Source organism: Indicator indicator, chromosome 8 (assembly GCF_027791375.1).
Source record: "Indicator indicator isolate 239-I01 chromosome 8, UM_Iind_1.1, whole genome shotgun sequence".
Taxonomy (NCBI): Eukaryota; Metazoa; Chordata; class Aves; order Piciformes; family Indicatoridae; genus Indicator; species Indicator indicator.
The window spans coordinates 30,976,552-30,996,869 of NC_072017.1; the positions used below are offsets into that span (position 1 = coordinate 30,976,552).

The 20,318-nt window shown below is 46.7% G+C and overlaps 1 protein-coding gene across 2 annotated transcripts in view; it reads left to right on the top strand.

The window, feature by feature from the left end:
- The window catches only part of GRID2 (glutamate ionotropic receptor delta type subunit 2), a 1,038,631-nt gene that overhangs the window by 924,195 nt on the left and 94,118 nt on the right, over positions 1-20,318 (top strand). For both annotated transcript variants that reach the window (XM_054382934.1, XM_054382935.1), the window contains one exon: positions 3,689-3,884. In XM_054382934.1, coding sequence (XP_054238909.1) covers positions 3,689-3,884 — 196 coding nt within the window. The remainder of the gene's footprint in view (positions 1-3,688; positions 3,885-20,318) is intronic.

Genomic DNA, 20,318 nt, shown 5'->3' on the forward strand with positions numbered 1-20,318 from the left:
TCCACAACCTCTCTGGGCAGCCTGCTCCAGGGCTCTGTCACCCTCCCTGGAAAGAAGTTTCTCCTCATGTTGAACTGAACCTTCTATGGTCAATTTGTCTCCATTGTTCCTTGGCTTTTTGCTGTGCACCACCCAAAAGAGCCTGGCCCCCTCCCCTTGACCCCTACCCCTCAGCTATTGATAGACATTGATCAGATCCCCTCTCAGCCTTCTCTTCTCCAGACTAAACAGCCCCAGGGCTCTCAGGCTGTCTTCCCAGGGGAGATGCTCAAGTCCCCTAAGCATCCTCCTGGCTCTCCCTTGGACTCTCTCCAGCAGGTCTCTGTCTCTCTTGAACTGGGGAGCCCCAAACTGGACACAGGATTGCAGCTGTGGTCTCAGCAGGGCAGAGCAGAGAGGGAGAAGATCCTCTTTATCCCTTGTGGACACACTTTTCTTGCTGCCCCCCAGGCTCCCATTGGCTCTCTTGGCCAAAAGGGCACATTGCTGTCCCATGCAGAACTTCATGCTTACCCTTGCTGAATTTCACACCACCTCCATCCAAATTCAGCCTGTTCTTGAGCAATCAGCTGGTCCCCAGTGTCATGTTGGCTGCAATCTTGCCAAGAGGCTACTTACCACCTTCAGATTATTGATAGAAGCGTGTCCCAGGTTAGACTTCTGTAGTACCTCTTACCAGATTCTTGGTGAGCTACTCTTTGAGCCTGATTATCCAGCCAGCAATTCATCCACCTGAATTCCCCACCCAATCAAGACCTAATAGCCTAATGTGAATGTAAGAATGCTGGTGAGGAACAATTTCAAAAGCCTTGCTAAAGTTAAACTACATCCATTTCTCTAGTCCAGAAACAAGGCAACCAGAATGGCTAGGCATAACCTACCTTTGGTAAATCAGTGTCACCTGCTCACAGGCAGTTGCTTCTCCTTCATGTGCTCAGGGAGGAGTCACTCCCTGATGCTCAGAGAGGACTCACTCCCTGATGCTCAGAGAGGATTCACTCCTGATGCTCAGAGAGGATTCACTCCCTGATGCTCAGAGAGGACTCACTCCCTGATGCTCAGAGAGGATTCACTCCTGATGCTCAGAGAGGATTCACTCCCTGATGCTCAGAGAGGACTCACTCCCTGATGCTCAGAGAGGACTCACTCCCTGATGCTCAGAGAGGATTCACTCCTGATGCTCAGAGAGGATTCACTCCCTGATGCTCAGAGAGGACTCACTCCCTGATGCTCAGAGAGGACTCACTTCCTGATGCTCAGAGAGGATTCACTCCTGATGCTCAGAGAGGATTCACTCCCTGATGCTCAGAGAGGACTCACTCCCTGATGCTCAGAGGACTCCCTCCTGATGCTCAGAGAGGACTCCCTCCTGATGCTCAGAGAGGACTCCCTCCTGATGCTCAGAGAGGACTCCCTCCTGATGCTCAGAGAGGACTCACTTCCTGATGCTCAGAGAGGACTCACTCCCTGATGCTGAGAGGACTCACTCCTGATTCTCAGAGAGGACTCACTCCTGATGCTCAGAGAGGACTCACTCCCTGATGCTCAATCACCAGCCTTAATTCCATTAGTCATCTCTTAATTTATTTCTTTTTGCCATATAGTCTGGATATTTCCTTTCTCCACCTGTCAGGGATCAATTCCAATCTCTTTCACCTCCCAGAAATTAGAGCAAGTAGCCATGCTTTAGAGACATTGCTGTCTGAGACACTGAGCACCTCTCTCAGCAACCTTTGATGCATGCTGCCCTATCCCATGGACTCCTGTCAGGCTAGTGCTCTCCACCAGTCCCTGCCTTGGCTGGTTGGGATTTACCTGACCACCTACTGCTGGCTGCTCATTGCCTCCTAGAACCCTGCTTCTAGTCAGAAGTACGTTGTTGGGGAAGAGTGAGGCAAAGAAGGCACTGAGCACCTCAGCCTTGGCTGCATCTACTCTCCCCCTCAACAGGTCCACACTTCCCTTATTCAGCCTTTTCCTTCTGCAAAAGCTGATCTTGTTACCCTTGAAGTCTCTGAAGAGCATCCACTCTGCCTGGCTTTCCTAATGCTCTCCAGACTTGCCAGGAAGTGTTTCTAAATCCCTCCTTTTAGCCTGCCCATACTTCCACCTTCTGTATGTTGTTTGATGAAAAAAGTCCTTTTTTTTTTTTTAAATTCTTGGGTCATTTATTTTTTGTTGTTTTTAATTTCAAATATAATAGATTACTGGTTTGCTTTTCCTGGAGGAACCTGCCTGGTGGCCTTGTCTAATCTTCAAGACTGATCTTTCAAGTTGTATCAATCCTCATTTCAGTTTATTTATCATTATACTATCTTAGTAGCTTAGTTTCACAGCTCCCCTTGTTACTACTAGAGCCTCTTTAATAACATTTCTTGCTTCCCTTTCACACACTGGCCATAATGATTACTATTTTCTTCAGCATCAACCCTGGAACACCTAAGAATTTCTTCTCCAATTCCCCAGCTCCCTACCCCACCACAGGGCCATTTTCATTAGCCTCTAGATTTACATGTTTCAGAAACACAGCTTGGCATTTGATGAGTCTCCTACATTTGCTCTTACATTTTCTGAGGCTGCAATCAGCCTTTACCATTTGATATTGCCTACTTTTAAGACAACATTCAGCCCCTTGATTTGTCCTTTGGTGTCATTCCCTGGATTTGTGCTGTTCAGACAAAGTTCATTTGTGCCAGGAAAGCTGTAATAGGTTTTAGGCAGCAGACATATTGCAGTAGTTATTTTGAAACTTTAATGAATACCATTAAAGAACCAAAGGTAGAGGAGAGCAATTCCATAGGGCAGGAAAATAAAGGCCAACAGGTAAGGAGACTTTAAATGACTCTAAAATACTGTTTTGAGTCCAAACAGAGCTGGCAAGACCATATTTGGGATGTTTTAGAAGGTTCTAAAATGGTTCATTTTTCTGTCTTATGGGCAACAGATAAGGCTAGATTATAAGTAAAGTAATTAATTGGACTAAATAACAGGAAACTAAATTAAATGAAAGGGCAGGTCATGAAACCAAGACAGACACCTACTGTTGCTGAAAACAGCCTAGGGTGTGCCTTGTGTGGAGGGTTGACAGTTCAGTGCAGGAATCATAGGATCAGCCAAGTTGGAAGAGAGCTCCAAGACCATCCAGTCCAACCTAGCACCCAGCCCTATCCAATCAACTAGATTGCCCTGGGCAACCTGATCTAGTTGGGGATGTCCCTTCTGACTGCAGAGAGGTCAGACTGGATGAGCTTTGGAGATTCTATGATTCTGTGATTGTTTAGAATCTAGAAGTAGGTAGATTCAGATTGGATGTTAGGAAGAAGTTCTTCCCCAGGAGGGTGGTGAGACACTGGCACAGGTTGCCCAGGGAGGTGGTGGAAGCCTCTTCCCTGGAGGTTTTTGCAGCCAGGCTGGATGTGGCTGTGAGCAACCTGCTGTAGTGTGAGGTGTCCCTGCCCATGGCAGGGGGGTTCGAACTGGCTGATCCTTGAGGTCCCTTCCAACACTGACAATTCTATGATTCAATCTCACTTTGTCTTAAAAAAATAAAAAGACTAACCCCACATATAAGAAGAAAGCAGCTTGACTGCTGTCTTCCTACGTGTTGCCCTTTGCTTGCTTGCATCTCCTGCCTCTTGAAAACGTGGCTTCAAGTTTCCTGTTTCTCTTTTCTTCACCACCAATTCAGGTCTCTCCAGGATCTCTCGAGGCAGACGGATATTCCTTACGGCACTGTCTTCGACTCAGCGGTCTATGAGCACGTCCGAGTGAAAGGGATGAACCCCTTTGAGAGGGACAGCATGTATTCCCAGATGTGGAGGATGATTAACAGAAGTAATGGCTCGGAGAACAATGTCTTGGAGTCGACTGCAGGCATTCAAAAGGTACTGCTAAGCCTTACTTTTGCTTCCCTCTGCTGAAGAACAGCCTTTGCTTAATCGTTTTGAAGTGCCCCTGTGCCCCCAGAGTGGCGAAAGAAATACTGCAAGAAGCAGTTTAGCTCAAAAACCCAAAGCTGATAGAATTTCATGGAGAGAATAAAAAGGGCTGTGAGGGCTTAAAGTGGAGAAGTTCTCTTTTGAGGGTAAATAAATCATAGAATCACAGAATCAGTCAGGGTTGGAAGGGACCACAAGGATCATCTAGTTCCAACCCCCCTGCTGGAACGTCTGTGCTATGAGGACAGGCTGAGGGAGCTGCAGCTTTTCAGTCTGGAGAAGAGAAGACTTGGGGAGACCTTAGAGCAGCCATCCAGTACCTGAAGGCTACAGAGGATCTGTTTCCAAAGGCCTGTAGTGATAGGACCAGGGGCAATGGTTTAAAATGAGAGAAAAGTAGATTTAGATTGGATGTGAGGAACAAGTTCTGCACTATGAGGGTGCTGGAACACTACAATAGGTTGCCCAGGGAGGTGACGGGGTCCCATCCCTGGAGTTATTCATGGTCAGGCTTAACAAGACTCTGAGCACCCTGCTTTAGTGGAGGATGTCCCTGCTGACTGCAGGGGGCTTGGACTGGATGACCTTTGGAGGTCCCTTCTAACCCAAACCATTCTGTGGTTTTTACCTGTAAGGCATGCATTTGTACCCAGATAATGATGGCTTAGTTGTTTTTAGTTATAAGGGATGGATTTGCACCCAAATAATGATGGCTTAGCTGTTTTTTAACTCTAAAGGATGCATTTGCAACCAAATACTGATGACGTAGTTGTTTTTTAACTTTAAGGGATGCATTTGCAACCAAATAATGATGGCTTAGTTGTTTTTAACTCTAAGAGATGCATTTGCACCCAAATAATGATGATTTAGTTGTTTTTTAACTCTAAGGGATGCATTTGCAACCAAATAATGATGGCTTAGTTGTTTTTAACTCTAAAGGATGCATTTGCACCCAAATAATGATGGTTTAGTTGTTTTTTAACTCTAAGGGATGCATTTGCAACCAAATGATGATGGCTTAGTTGTTTTTAATTACAAGGCATGCATTTGCACCCAAATAATGACTGTACTGAATTTCTGCAAGCCCATTGCATGGACAGAGAAGATTGGGACTTCTCAGCTGTGTAGCTTGCTCTTAGTGACATTTTAAAAAGTAAGTCCCTAGGGTGTTTGCTCTTAAAGAAGATTTATAGGTACCAGAGATGAATGCATTTGTCATGATGCAAAATGGAATTAGGATCACTGGAGGTCCAACCCCAGAAGATGTGGCAAGGTACTGTACAAAGCTTTAAGTGCTTTGAATATAGGACATTGAGTAAGTTGTTGTTGAAGACTCCTGACTTTCAACCTGTGGTTCTCAGTCATATATGCTTTGAGAGAGGCACAAAGAAGATGATCTGGCTTTAAAGAAGAGTCTCACAGCCTCCTTCTGTAGAGGGTTTAGCAGCAGGAAAATATTTTGAGAGCTGGAGCCAGTTTTTGTAGTTGCATTTCAGAATGCAGTAGTCTTGGTTGATGGTTTGGGTGTACAGCTACAATTTTTATAAGAGCACTGAGCCATGAAAGGGTTCAGTATGAGAGTGAATATAGCTTAATGAGTGACTGTATGGAAACTTTTTTTTGCTACCATTGTTTCCTCATATTCAGAGTTTTAAATCAAACCTGAGAAATCTCATATTTTATAGATTTTCTTTTAAATTTCATAATGAGAAGATTGATTAGAGCAGGGATCCATGAGACTGTGTAGTCACTTGGCTTAAGTTTGGTTTAGAGACTTCTAAAAATCCAGACAAACTCTGCCTTTTGTCTCCACCAAAATGCATTTGCCAAAAAAAAAAAGAAAACAACAACCCAAACCTATAATTTCTGGTGTTTTCACCCTGGATGTAAACAGAAAAGAGTGTGTTAAGAAGCATGATAAAATCACTGGTGGTCTCCTCAAAATAAATGAACTACAAAATAACAAAGATTCTTTGGAGATCTAAAAAACACTGATCCACTCTCTGCATAACCCAAGTAGTATTTTCTTCTCTGAAGGGCTAAACAGCAAGAGAGGCCCAGGGGAACTGCACTTTTGAAACCCCTTTAGATAATGTCATAGCTTGAAAAAGCAAGGAAAGAAAGAAAAAAGACGTTTTGAAGATTTATTGCCTAGAGGAAATTGCTTTTTTTGGGAAAATATATTTTAGCTCAGTTTGGAAAGGGCTGATAAATATGGAGTTTGCCTTTTGTGTATGAAAGAGCTACCCTCCTTCTGGCTCACCTGTGTTGTGGGTTAAAGGCTGGATGCCTTTAAGAACTGCAGAGTTGAGGACCTCCAGAAGGGACTAGAGAGTCCAGAGGTGCACCAGAAAGTGCCATCTTTTGTTATTTCATTCTCATAAGTCCTGCATCTCTATAAAAAAAAGAAACATTTCACAGAATCACAGAATCACAGAATGTCAGGGGCTGGAAGGGACCTCAAAAGCTCATCCACTCCAACCCACCTGCCAGAGCAGGAGCACCTAGAGCAGATCACACAGGAACACATCCAGGCAGGTCTTGAATATCTCTAGAGAGGGAGACTCCACAACCCCCCTGGGCAGCCTCTTCCAGTCTTCTGTCACCCTCACAGGGAAAAAATTTTTTCCTCCATGGAACTTCCTCTGCCTCAGCTTCCACCACTGCCCCTTGTGCTGTCATTGGGCATCACCCAGCAGAGCCTGGCTCCAGCCTCTGGGCACTCCCCCTGCACATCTTTATCAACAGCAATGAGGTCACCTCTCAGGCTCCTCCTCTCCAAGCTCCAGAGCCCTCAGCTCCCTCAGGCTCTCCTCACAAGGAAGATGTTCCACTCCATCATTTCTGTGGCTCTGTGCTGGTCTCTTTCAAGTAGTTCCCTGAGGTCCTTCTTGAACTGAGGAGCCCAAACCAGTTTGTTCTTTGTTCTGCCCTTTTTCCTCCCTCTCTGCTCTCCACTACACATGGGGCCTTGTCTCTGGTTGTGCAGAGGAGGTTTACTGCCTGGCTCCTACCTCAGCTGAGCTAAACTTTACTGCATCATTCAGGTCTGGCTAGGGAGGTGTGTGTGGGGGGGGAAAGGGATAGGGAGGGAGAAGTTTGGTAGCATGGCTGAGGTGGACTATGGATTTGTGTATTTTGTATGCTTTTGTACTCTTATATGTAGTTATGAATAATACTTCTATTTAAACTTCCAATTCTTTCCAATCCAGTGTGGAGTGTTGGTTTTTTACCTCCATCTCCTTTGAGAAGGGTTAAAGAACATCTGTCTGCTCTTAAAATGAGGACAGCCTGCCCAAGTTAGACTAAGGGATTCAGAAGAATCAAAAACCAGATCACATCAAGCACAGCTGTGTTGACTAACAGCTTTTAGCTGAAAAAAATACCCACCAGTGTATCATGCTGGCAGGTAATTCCAGATCACAGTCTTTGAAGCTTTTGGCAACATGCCAATTGTTGTCCTAAAACCTACAACCCCCAAAACAGCAGAGTTCTTTAATTTCCTATGTCTCTGCTTCTCAGGAATAATTACTTGCAAATGATGTGTTGAAAAACCAAGGTGCACCATGTAAGGAAAACAAACACCTCCCTGTTTTAAGCTATTAGAGGGCTCAGGCCCAATTCTAAGGAACACAGACATCCACTTGTGTGTATGCAGCTTCTTTCCTTCTTTCACCTTGCAGGAGTAAATGACACAAAAAAATATTATTTGACAGTTGCTGTTCACAAAAGCCTTGGGAGGACAGGGAACTGTTTGAAAGAGTCCAGCACAAAGCCACAAAAATGATGGAGTGGAACATCTTCCTTATGAGGAGAGTCTGAGGGAGCTGAGGGCTCTGCAGCTTTAAGAAAAAGAGCCTGAGAGGTGACCTCATTGCTGTTGATAAAGATGTGCAGGGGGAGTGCCCAGAGGCTGGAGCCAGGCTCTGCTGGGTGATGCCCAATGCCAGCACAAGGGGCAATGGTGGAAGTTGAGACATAGGAAGTTCCATAGAAACAGGAGGAAAATTATTTTCCCTGTGAGGGTGCCAGAAGACTGGAAGAGGCTGTCCAGGGGGGTTGTGGAGTCTCCCTCTCTGGAGGTATTTAAAACCTGTCTGGCTGTGTTGCTGTGTGATCTGCTCTAGGTGCTCCTGCTCTGGCAGGGGGGTTAGACTGGATGAGCTTTCAAGGTCCCTTCCAAACTCTAACTTTCTGCCTCAGTAATTGTGTTTAGCCTGCTCTGGAAGACGTCTGGCTGAAGAATGTGATGTTGCAAGCTAATCTTAGACAAGGAAAGTTAATATTGTTTAAAGTAGCTGGTAAAAAGGAGAGATTATAAACTCTGTAACATATAATTTTTTTTTTTCATTAAAACATTCTAAAGGAAAGAATTCAGAGGTCTCCACAGCCTAGCTATGTAATTCATAATGTTCTTCAGGGTCTTGGACAAATATAAGTAGCCACATCAGAGCTATTCACTCAATCAGATTATAAACCTGAACAAGCTAAACCAGCAGGTCTCCTTCCGTGTTGCATTTTGTTTCTGCCATTAATCATCACTAAAGTGTTGTTTGTCCAACCTCTCTCAGGCCATTACCTCAGCACACTTCCCTGGAGTGCCAAGTGAGAGCTAAGACTTAAGGAGTGTGGGGAAAGGGATTTCCACAAGGCTGCCTAATGACCATGAAGGAACTGTGACAGGAGGGACCACCATAGGAGAGAGGTGTGCAGGAAAGATGTTATAGACATCCTTTTCTTTGCTGCCATAGTAGCAGCTGAAGAGCTCGTCCTAACAGGCAACAGCTACACCTGGACCTTGCACCTGGACCAAGGGGAAAACCTCCAAGAAAATTGAATCCCAGAAGAGCCACAAAAAGGCTACAGCCTGGTGACAGAGCACACAAAAGAGAGAGAGAGGCCCTTAGCCCTCTCCAAGCCAAGGAAAAGCTCCAGACCATGAGCTGGGCATGAGAGGAGAGAGCCAGCTCTTCAGTTGCAACTCTGGCAGCATTTGATTCTTGCTTTCTGGGTGAGAACAAGGCCCAGATGTGGTTTGCATGCTAGGATGGACTCTTCAGATGCAACTCCAGCAGCATTTAGCTGTTGCTGCTGTCTGGGTGAGCACAAGGCCAATTGCCTACCTGCTCAGCTGCTTAAATACTGTCCCAAGACAATGAATGCCCTTTGGTACCAGAGAAACCTGCTAGCTGAACCTCTAGGATGGGGCACATCCAGACATGGCCAGGGGCACACACAGTTCACAGCTGTGTTACCAGCTGAATTACACCTGCTGCACCTTCACCTGGACCATCTGCACCCCAGGAAGCATCCAGGTTTGAACATTCACAGGTGCTTAACCCATTGTATGAGCTAGGGCATGTTTTGGGGTTTGCCCCTTCAGGACAGCCAGGACCACTATATTTCTCACAAGGCCACAGAAGCCATTGTAAATTTTCAGGGGTTGTATTTACTGGCCCTGTTCTTCTCATAAATAAGGGGCATGCATATCACTCTGTGTGAGCTTCTACTTCATCCATAATGAACAGCTCTATATACTGTCAGGTCTGGTTAGGGCAGCTGGGTAGATCTACCCTGAACAGAGCAGAATTTTAAACACCTCAAGCAGGAGACAGCCTGAAAAGTGAAGGCATTTTAGATATTTTTCTGCCTCTTATTGTCTTTTCCCTTCTTAAAAGGCAACAAAAAGCAGTTGAAGATCTGAATTGTGGGTAGGGAAGCTTTCAGTTGTTTGTCTTCCTGTTCTGTCAAATCAAAATGGATGGGGAATCAGCTGCATTGCCTGGATTGTTCTGGAGAATATTCACTTTTGTCATCTTCTTTTCTTTTCTTTTTTTTTTTTTTCTTTATTATTCCTAAGTGTTTTGTGTATCTCAAATTGATTTTCCTTTTTGCATGGGTTATGAAATATGCATCCCATTCTGTCAAAGGAATCTCTATTTCCATGGAAGTTATTTATTCAGAGAGGATTTACAGAGGCCTAAGTCATGCCTGCTTAAGCATTCATTGAGGACTCCAAGAAAAAAATCATTTAGGCTTAAACATATCACATTACATACCTCTCTATGTCTTCTTAAAAAGCACATTACCCTGCTTAATCCTTTGCAAGCACCACAGGCTTTCCTATCCTTGGAACTATTCCCACTTAAAATATAATGAAGCACTTCCATTGTGCCCCTGACTGCTCTTTCTTCCCTGGAGTATAATAGTGCCTAATGCCCTATCCTACCCACCTTGTTCTTTTGAACATGATACCATAGCCTACAGCCTCTGCATTTTGCCTCAGCAGTGCAAACTGGAAAATTCCCTTCCCAGAATGCACAGGCAGAATCTGAATGCAGTCGAAACCTCTGTCTGTTTAGCTCTACCTGCATACACAGCCAGTAGGAAACTTGTGAAGAACAGTCAGGAAAAATAATGCTTCTGGCTGGTGCACGAGAAGAAACTCCTCTTAGGCTGTGTTGTGAAGGGGGTTATTAATTAGCCTTAAAATAATAATAAACAATATGGCAAACAGGTGTTAATAAAATATTAGTAACCCTTTATTAATGAAAATTGCCAAAACTCATTAGATAGGATCCCTGTACAGTTGAAATGTCTATTGACAATGGGAATATGCAGTCTTAGGGCAAATACAAACAATTCAATGCAAACTAGGAGGCAATAACTTGGAAAGAGAAGGTCCCTGGGAGCAGATAGTGCTCGGTTACAGCAGGGGGAGGCTGGATGAGAACCTTTCAACCCAAAGGGCAATGAATGAATTACTCACAGCTGGTTCTGCCCCCAGGGGGGATGCTGCTGCTGCTGCTGTGTCAGCTCTGGGGCGCTCTCGTCGGGCGCTGGCAGGGCAGATTGCCGGCAAGGAGAGGTCAGCGCCTGGGCCCAGGCTGCTCTGGCTGCAGCGGACGGCAGGCAGTGAACGACTCTGCATGACGGGAGCTGGCTTGGCTCTGGGGAAACTGAGGCACGGCACCAGGCTGGTGGCAAGGGGAAGCAGGCCAGGGGGATCTGGCTTCTAGGCTTGGGGCAGCCCCGGCTTGCTGGGTATGGATCCTGGCTTTATCCCAGGCTCTGGACCAGGCACTCGAGGCAGGGCAGGGCAAGTCAAGACAGATTCATTCAATACGGGTTCAAGTAGGCTTGAAGCAAGGTTAGAAGCAAGGTTTGAAGAGAGTTTTGAAACAAGGTTTGAAGCAAGGTTTGAGCAAGGCAAGGCAAAGGTGACTACCAAGTCACTATATATATACAAATTGCCAGAGGTCAGTTGGTCCAATGGGGCACTGAAGCTAACCTGTAGCTGCCCCATGGAAAGGCCTCTGCCAGGCTATAGCCATAAAAGGCAGAAGCAAGAACCTTGTCTCTGGGGGAGCAGTGGTCAGCTTACCTGCTCTCACCCCAGATAAACAACTTGTTTACCAGCCAGGCAGAGTCCTGTCCCCTTTGTTCTTTCTCCCACGTTGCCCTGTCTCTCTGCAGGAAGGGGGGGAGAGAAAGGGACCCTGTCTAGACATCTTAAGGCCTGTCTGGGTTTGTACTGGGCCATGTCATGGCCCTACCATGACAGGCTGTCATAATATTTCCTCCACAACTTTCACACAACATCAAAAAGGAATTTGGTCTTGAGGGTTTGATTTTCTTCTGACTCTACTTGCATTGCCAGTGGAAACATGCAAGCAACTGTGGCCAAGAGAGCCACTGGTATCCTGGGGTGCAGTAAGAAAAGTGTGCCCAGCAGGGCTAGGGAGGTTCTTCTCCCACTCTACTCTGCCCTGCTGTGTCAAATTTTGGGCTCCCCAGTTCAGGAGAGACAGAGACCTGCTGGAGAGATTCCAAGGGAGAGCCATGAGGATACTTAGGGGACTTGAGCATCTCCCCTGGGAAGAGAGCCTGAGAGCCCTGGGGCTGTTTAGTCTGGAGAAGAGAAGGCTGAGAGGGGATCTGATCAATGTCTATCAATAGCTGAGGGGTGGGGGTCAAAGGGAGGGGGCCAGGCTCTCTTGGGTGGTGCACAGCAATAAGCCAAGGAACAACGGAGACAAATTGACCATAGAAGGTTCAGTTCAACATGAGGAGAAACTTCTTTCCAGGGAGGGTGACAGAGCCCTGGAGCAGGCTGCCCAGAGAGGTTGTGGAGTCTCCTTCTGTGGAGACTTTCCAACCCCACCTGGATGCATTCCTGTGCAGACTCCCCTGGGTGATGCTGCTCTGGCAGGGGGGTTGGACTGGATGATCTCTGGAGGTCCCTTCCAACCTCTAATATACTGTGAGACTGTGAACTGCTGAGGCCCTTTGTTTTCCCTGGACACTGTGGATGACACTTTTACCTTCATGAGAATACTTTAATGGCAATAATATTGTTGAAACGAATTATAAGTAGTCCATAACAAAGCTTTACTAAGGTGACTTTTCTGGGGAAGAAAGGAGTAATAATGATTTGGGATTCTGTGCCAGAAGAAATTTTCAGTGAAGGGATGTGGTTATTCTGAATTTAGAACCATAGAGTTGTCAGGGTTGGAAGGGAGAATTTTCAACCCACCACACAGGATTTAGAAAGGACTGAAACAGATAATGAAGAGCAAAAGAATGCAGCTAGGAGATGCTTTACATTGGTGCTGTTGTACTCCTAGGGCTTCTAGTGCCAAAAGCTTTGTTCTCAGGGATCTCTCTAGGACTCACTGCCTTTCAGTCTTAATTTGGGGGATACTGGCCTCTAATTTAGCTGCTTTGAAAATGAGTCCTGCCTACATTTTTACATGGTGGTAGATGCTTACCTTCAGTATGGGGAAACAGACCAAGCAGTCACTCATCCCTTAGCACCACACACAAACATTACTGGTTTCAGTTTTGGAATTCATTACCACATTCATAGAATCACAGAATTGTTAGGGTTGAAGGGACCTCAAGGATCAGCCAGTTCCAACCCCTCTGCCATGGGCAGGGACACCTCACACTACAGCAGGTTGCTCACAGCCACATCCAGCCTGGCTGCAAAAACCTCCAGGGATGAGGCTTCCACCACCTCCCTGGGCAACCTGTGCCAGTGTCTCACCACCCTCATGGGGAAGAACTTCTTCCTAACATCCAATCTGAATCTCCCCATTTCTAGTTTTGCTCCATTTCCCCCAGTCCTATCACTATGTGACACCCTAAAATGTCCCTCCCCAAATGTGTTTTCTGCAGTAGCAGCAGCAGGAAGTTTTCTGTTGATGGGACAAACATTTCTGATGGTGGGGTTGGACAATAAGGACAGTGAAAACAAGAGATAACCAAGACAGACTTTTTAGATGTTGGATCTGTGCTGTGATTCAGCAGTTTGGCAGTGGCTCAGAAAGCAATAAGAAGTAAAAAAGGAAAAAGTATATAAAAATGCTGGGGTTGTACTCCTGTCCCCAGGTGTCTTCATTCATTACAAGGGGATCAGCTACTCTCTGCATCTCATGGTTAGCAAATTAATTACCAACCCAGACACTGGTTCCCTTCTTCCCCTCTGACTCCAGAGGTAATACTTCTTGGGCAGATGAGATGTTCTGTTGCTGTTCTAAGAGTAATGAGATCTGGAAGCACCCTTAAGACCTTACATGTTCAGTTCCACAGCTGCAGGTGCAATTTATCTGTTTTGCAATTACCATCTCCTACACAGTCTGCAACTTGGAGCTGACAGGTGCCTGAGGCTACTGAAGGCACCTGCTGTCCTCACTTTGTATCATCATAGGTGGTCTGACTCCATCTTATTTGTCTTATACCATCCTTTTCCTGGAAGGCAGATCTCAACACAAAGCCTGAGCTAGATTTACCAGTGCAATGCTGTTGCTGCTGGCAGGAGGAATGCCTGATCCACTGATATTAGCATGCTTAGAATCATAGAATGGTCCAGGCCAGAAGGGACCTCCAAAGCTAATCCACTCTGACCTCCCTGCAGTCAGCAGGGACATCCCCAACTAGATCAGGTTGCCCAGGGCCTCATCCAGCCTCACCTTGAATATCTCCAGGAAAGAAGCCTCAACCACCTCCTTGGGAAACCTCTCCCAGTGTTCCACCTCATAGCAAAGAACTCCTCATAGCAAAGAACTTGTTCCTCACATCCAATCTCAATCTGCTCTGCTCTAGTTTGAAGCCATTGTCCCTCATCCTGTCCCTGCAGCCCTTTGCAAACAGTCTCTCTGCAGCCTTCCTGGAGCCCCCTTCAGGTCCTGGCAGGCTGCTCTTAGGTCTCCCTGGAGCCTTCTCTTCTGCAGGCTGAACACCCCCAGCTCCCTCAGCCTGTCCTCAGAGCAGAGCTGCTCCAACCCCCTGAGCATTTTTGTGTCCCTCCTCTGGACCTTCTCCATCAGGTCCATGTCCTTCCTGTATTGAGGGCTCCAGAGCTGCACACAGCACTGCAGGTGAGGTCTCAGCAGAGCAGAGCAAAGTGGCAGAATCACCTCTCTGGCTCTGCTGGCAATGCTGCTTTGGATGCAGCCCAGGCTGGGATTTGCCTTCTGTGCTGCAAGCTCACACTGCCTGCTCCTGGCCAGCTTCTCATCCAGCAGCACCCCCAAGTCCTTTTCCTCAGGGCTGCTTTCTCTCCCCTCCTCCCCCAGCCTGTATTGACAGTGAGGATTGTTCTGGCTCAGGTGCAGAGCCCTGCACTTGCTCTTGTTGAACCTCATGGGGTTCTCCAGGGCCAACCTCTCCATCTTGTCCAGCTTTAATGTCTCCTAGCTTGTCAACACATTGGTTTATGGGGACAGGAGAACCAAGTGTATCTCATGGCAAAGCCTATTTCTCATAGACATCACAAATTGGCTTCAGCTTGCACGAGCCAAAGGAGTGATCAGCCTGGAGAAAGCCTTTCTCTTTTATTATTTTTTTTTTCTGTAATCCTTTGTACCTTTGGTTCCATATCTAGGGCTTAAGCAAGCTTGCAGCAGTGCAAACATTTTGAATGCTGACAGCAGTCACTACAAACTCAGCATGGTGTTAGCTTTCAGGAACTGTCAAAAGGCTGACAGTTACCTGGAGGAGCTTAAGGAGGTCAAGGCATTTTGGATGTGCAATAAGTGACCTGTGACAGTTTAACAGAGCACAGAGAAGATTCTGTGCATGGCTTTGGAAACCAGATGTAAAAGTATTTTCCTGAAGCCTCATTTTCTCAGAATTCAAGGCAGGCTCAACAAAAGGCTCAGGCTCTCACTTAGGAACATTCCTAAGCATGTACTAAACTTTGATCTATCTTGCACTTTCCAAAGAGTTTTCACAGGTTTAACTCAAGCAGAACAGCGATAACAGAGATTGTCTGTAGAGTTTGGCTTTATTCAGATGGAAATGAGGAAGAACTTCTTTACTGTAAGGGTCCCAGAGCACTGGAACAGGCTCCCCAGGGAGGTTGTGGAGTCTCCTTCTCTGGAGACTTTCAAGCCCTGTGATCCTGCAACATGTAAGTCTGAATTTGAATCAGCCTATGAAGAACTGGATCTACACAGAGGTGTTCATCCAACAGCTAAGAAACCCATCTGCTGCTGTGCTCCTTTCACCTCCAAAGTTTCCTGAAAATTTTACCTGAGCTCTCTTCTCCTGTTTCATGCTCCTGAATGCTCCTTCCCACTGCTCCTTCCCTCTCACTGAAATGCCATCCACGTTTGTGGGAGTTTCAGGCTATGCCTTTAAAAATTTCTCCGCAGGTCTTGAAGAGAAAAGTGGTAGAGAGTAAATAAATCACTGCTGGGTGTGAAAAAGGGAAATAATGATAAGGCTAAACGATTCTATTAGAGAGATAATGGACTTCAACTACTGGTACAAAACAACTCTTAGTTTTCTTGAAAGCTGGGGGGAGAAATTTTCAACCCACCACAGTTGCTCACCTCTTTTGTTCAAAGGTCAGCCTGCACATGCCTGCCACCCACCTGAACAGCTTCAGATGTCATTGACTGCCCTCCTGCTGTGGTGCTCTGCCATTCTGCCTTCCATGACTGCCTTTGCTTCCTCTCCCTCTCTTATCTATGATTTTAAAGAACTTTCCAGAGCTCTTCTCCAATTTTTGTGGGCCATCCTACATCCAAGACTGTAGACTTTTCTAGCTGTAGTCATGCCAGCTGGCTCCTAAACCATCTAAACCTGGGGAGATGTTTATCAATACAAGAGAGATGTGGAGGTGCTGGAGCCAGTGCAGAGGAGGGCAAGGAAGCTGTGAAGGGCCTGGAGAATAAATCTGATGAAGAGAGACTGAAGGAGCTGGGGGTGGTTAGTTTGGAACAGAGGAGGCTGAGGGGAGACCTCATTGCTGTCTACAACTACCTGAAAGGTCATTGTAGAGAGGTTGGTGCTGGTCTCTTCTCACAGGCAATTAGAGATAGAACAAGAGGGAATGGCCTCAAGCTGCAGCAGAGCAGCATATTAGGAAGAATTTTTTCCCATCAAGAGTGGTCAGCAATTGGAATGTGCTGCCCAGGGAGGTGGTGGAGTCCCCAAGCCTGGCTGTGTTTGAAGGTGGTTTGGATGTGGTGCTTGGGGCTATGGTTTCAGGGTGATCCTTGTAGAGTAGGGCTCATGGCTGGACTTGGCGATGCTGAATGTTTCTGTGACTCTATGTCTGACCACTCAGTTCAGCCTAAAACCTACAGTACCTGACCTAATTTTCTTTCCTGCAACTTTCTATTGCTGAAGATTGTGTATCTATGCACATTTTTACCCACACAACCTCCAGTCCATTGCTTGAGACACTGGCACAGGTTGCCCAGGGAGGTGATGGAAGCCTCATCCCTGGAGGTTTTTGCAGCCAGGCTGGATGTGGCTGTGAGCAACCTGCTGTAGTGTGAGGTGTCCCTGCCCATGGTAGGGGATTGGGACTGGCTGATCCTTGAGGTCCCTTCCCACACTAACGATTCTATGATTCTATAATTCAGTAGTTTTCAATGTTCTTTTCTGGGACCTTTATAAGGCACTCAGTCCACATTTGGTTCTACTGAAAATGTTTTTATTTAAATAAATTTAAAAAAAAATTAAAAAAAGAAAAGAGAAGAAAAAGTTGTCTGGGTTTTAAAGCTCTTCACTGTCAATTCTGATTCTCCCTGTAGCTTTCTCGTTTTTGAACTGAAAATAATTTGTGTGGGCTTCCAGTGCAGCTCCTTTCTCAAGCATCTTTATGCTTTCTCCAAGGAGCCTTCTGTAAGGTGGAAAGTTTTCCCTCAAGACAGTGGTCTTGTCTTTTCCTCCAGCTCCTTAACAACTCCTTTGTTATTACACTATCAAAAGCTTTGGCAGCTGGGTCTCTTGTGTGCTGTCACTGCTACCCATCAACTCAGCACCACTGTTTTGTTCTTTCTTTATGCTTTTCCTCCCCATTTTGGTTTATTTTATAACTACCACAGAAGAGGGCAGAGAGGAACTCATGCTGTAGTCATCTAAATACTGTTATAGCTGTGGTGTGAGTGCAACTAGTACACCCACAAGATCACAAGATCACAGGCTCACAGGATGTTAGGGGCTGGAAGAGACCTCTGGAGACCATCCGGTCCAACCTCCCTGCCAGAGCAGGACCATAGAATCCAGCACAGGTCACACAGGAACACATCCAGACAGGGCTGGAAAGTCTCCAGAGAAGGAGACTCCACAACCTCTCTAGGCAGCCTGTTCCAGTGCTCTGGGACCCTCACAGTGAAGAAGTTCCTCCTCATGTTGAGGTGGAACCTCCTGTGCTGGAGTTTATATCCATTGCCCCTTGACCTATCACAGGACGCAGGTGAGCATAGGCTGACCCTGTCCCTTCCTTCCTGATCCCCAGCACTCAGATATTGATAGACATTGATCAGATCCCCTCTCAGTCTTCTCCTCTCCACATTAACCAGCCCCAGAGATCTCAGCCTCTCCTCATCAGGCAGTGCTCCAGTCCCTTCAGCATCCTGGTAGCTCTCCCTTGGACTCTCTCCAGCAGATCCCTGTCCCTCTTGAACTGGGGAGCTCAGAATTGAATGCAGTATTTCAGAATAAACTAATAAACAGCCAAGAATAAACTAAGTTAATGACCATGACCATTATAAGCACAAGAATAGTTCTCAGAAAACAACCTCTCTATGTCTGACCTCTCAGCCTTCATGCTCAAAGAAGAGCTACAGCCTCATCTCAAAAGAGGAGCATGGGACCTAAAGTTTGCAGCAGTCTGATACAATAAAAAAAGAGAGGAGTGAACAAATAAGATTTTGTAGAGCAATCAATTCTTCTTACCTCTCATTTTCTCCAGCCTCTGTAGTGACACCTCTGTATTTCTCTTGACTTCCCTCACTGATTGACATAATTGCATTAATCACAGTCTCACAGTACATTAGAGGTGGGAAGGGACCTCCAGAGATCATCAGGTCCAACCCCCCTGCCAGAGCAGCATCACCCAGGGGAGTCTGCACAGAAATGCATCCAGGTGGGTTTTCAGAGTCTCCAGAGAAGGAGTCTCCACAAGCCCCCTGGGCAGCCTGCTCCAGGGCTCTGTCACCCTCACTGGAAAGAAGTTTCTCCTCATGTTGAACTGAAACCTTCTCTGTTCAAGTTTGTCTCCATTGTCCCTTGGCTTATTGCTGTGCACCACCCAAAAGAGCCTGGCCCCCTCCACTTGACCCCCACCCCTCAGCTATTGATAGACATTGATCAGATCCCCTCTCAGCCTTCTCTTCTGCAGACTAAACAGCCCCAGGGCTCTCAGGCTCTCTTCCCAGGGGAGATGCTCAAGTCCCCTAAGCATCCTCCTGCCTCTCCCTTGGACTCTCTCCAGCAGGTCTCTGTCTCTCTTGACCTGGGGAGCCCCAAACTGGACACAGGATTGCAGCTGTGGTCTCAGCAGGGCAGAGCAGAGGGGGAGCAGAACCTCCCCAGCCCTGCTGGCCACACTTTTCTTGCTGCCCCCCAGGCTCCCCTTGGCTCTCTTGGCCACAAGGGCACATTGCTGTCCCATGCAGAACTTGCTGCCCACCAGCACTCCAAGGTCTTTCTCTGTGGAGCTGCTTTCCAGCAGGGCAGCCTCTAACCTGTCCTGGTGCCTGCTGTTATTCCTCCCCAGCTGCAGGACCCTGCCCTTGTCCTTCTTGACCTTCCTGAGGTGTTCCTGCCCCCAGCTCTCAGCCTGTCCAGCTCTGGTTGGATGTCAGCACACCTGACAGGTGTCAGCCTCTCCCCCAGTTTGGTATCATCAGAACTTGCTGAGGGTACTCTCCATGCCCTCAGCCAGGTTGTTGATAAAGATATTGAACCAAACTGGACCCAGTACTGATCCCTGGGGGACACCACTGGCCACAGGCCTCCAAGCTGACTCTGTGCCACTGATGACAACCTCTGAGCTCTGTTGTGGAGCCAGTCTGCAATCCACCTCACTGACAGCCATCTGAGCCACATCTCCTGAGCTGTTCTATGAGGATGTTATGGGAGACAGCATCAAAAGCTTTACTGAAGTCAAGACAGCTGGCATCCACTGCTCTGCCCTCATCTACCAATTTGGTTATAGCTTCACAGAAGGCTATCAGATTAGTTCAGGCAGGATCTCCCCTTGGTAAATCCATGTTGCCTGTTCTGGAAAACCACCTTCTCTTCCATGTGGAAAACTGTCTCAGAGACAGTTTTGTAATCTTGAAGTGTTCTGCTTGTTTTCAGAGAGAAGTTGTTTGCCTGAAAGCTTGGCTGTTTAGGATATATATCCTTTCTTCTCTTCAAAATTTTGCCTCACTTGGATCCTTTAACTGTCAGAGCCACAACCACATTCTCTCGTCATGTGTACCTTCAGGTGCCTAATTTAGGTGCCCAAGTTTCCCTCCTAACTATCACAGGCAGACAATTTCTTTCTCTAGGGAGACTATGCTGGAAACCCATTTTTCCTGGCAGCTTATTTTGTACAGTGCCTATCAAAATAAGATCATACTCTGTGACTAGAAATGGCACTCAGAAATAGGAAATGGCAAACTGTACCCTGAGGGCCTAATTTTGCTTGAATCCTGGAGAACTGCATTCTGCAGAAAGCTGAGTCCAGACATTTCAGCTGAGGAAAGAGTGGCTGGCAGCCCTCTGAGGAGTGAGCATGGGATAGGGAGGTCCTCAACCTTCATCCTAATGGCCAAGTAGGAAGTTCACTACTTCATAACTTAGCCTCTTTCTAACCCTGTAATCATCTTTTTACATGGCAGAACAGTCACAGGCTCACAGGTTCACAGGATGTTAGGGGTTGGAAGGGACCTCTGGAGACCATCAAGTCCAACCCCCCCTGCCAGAGCAGGGCCAGAGAATCCAGCACAGCTCACACAGGAATGCATCCAGATGGGGCTGGAAAGTCTCCAGAGAAGGAGACTCCACAACCTCTCTGGGCAGCCTGTTCCAGTGCTCTGGGACCCTCACAGTGAAGAAGTTCCTCCTCATGTCTGGGGGAACCTC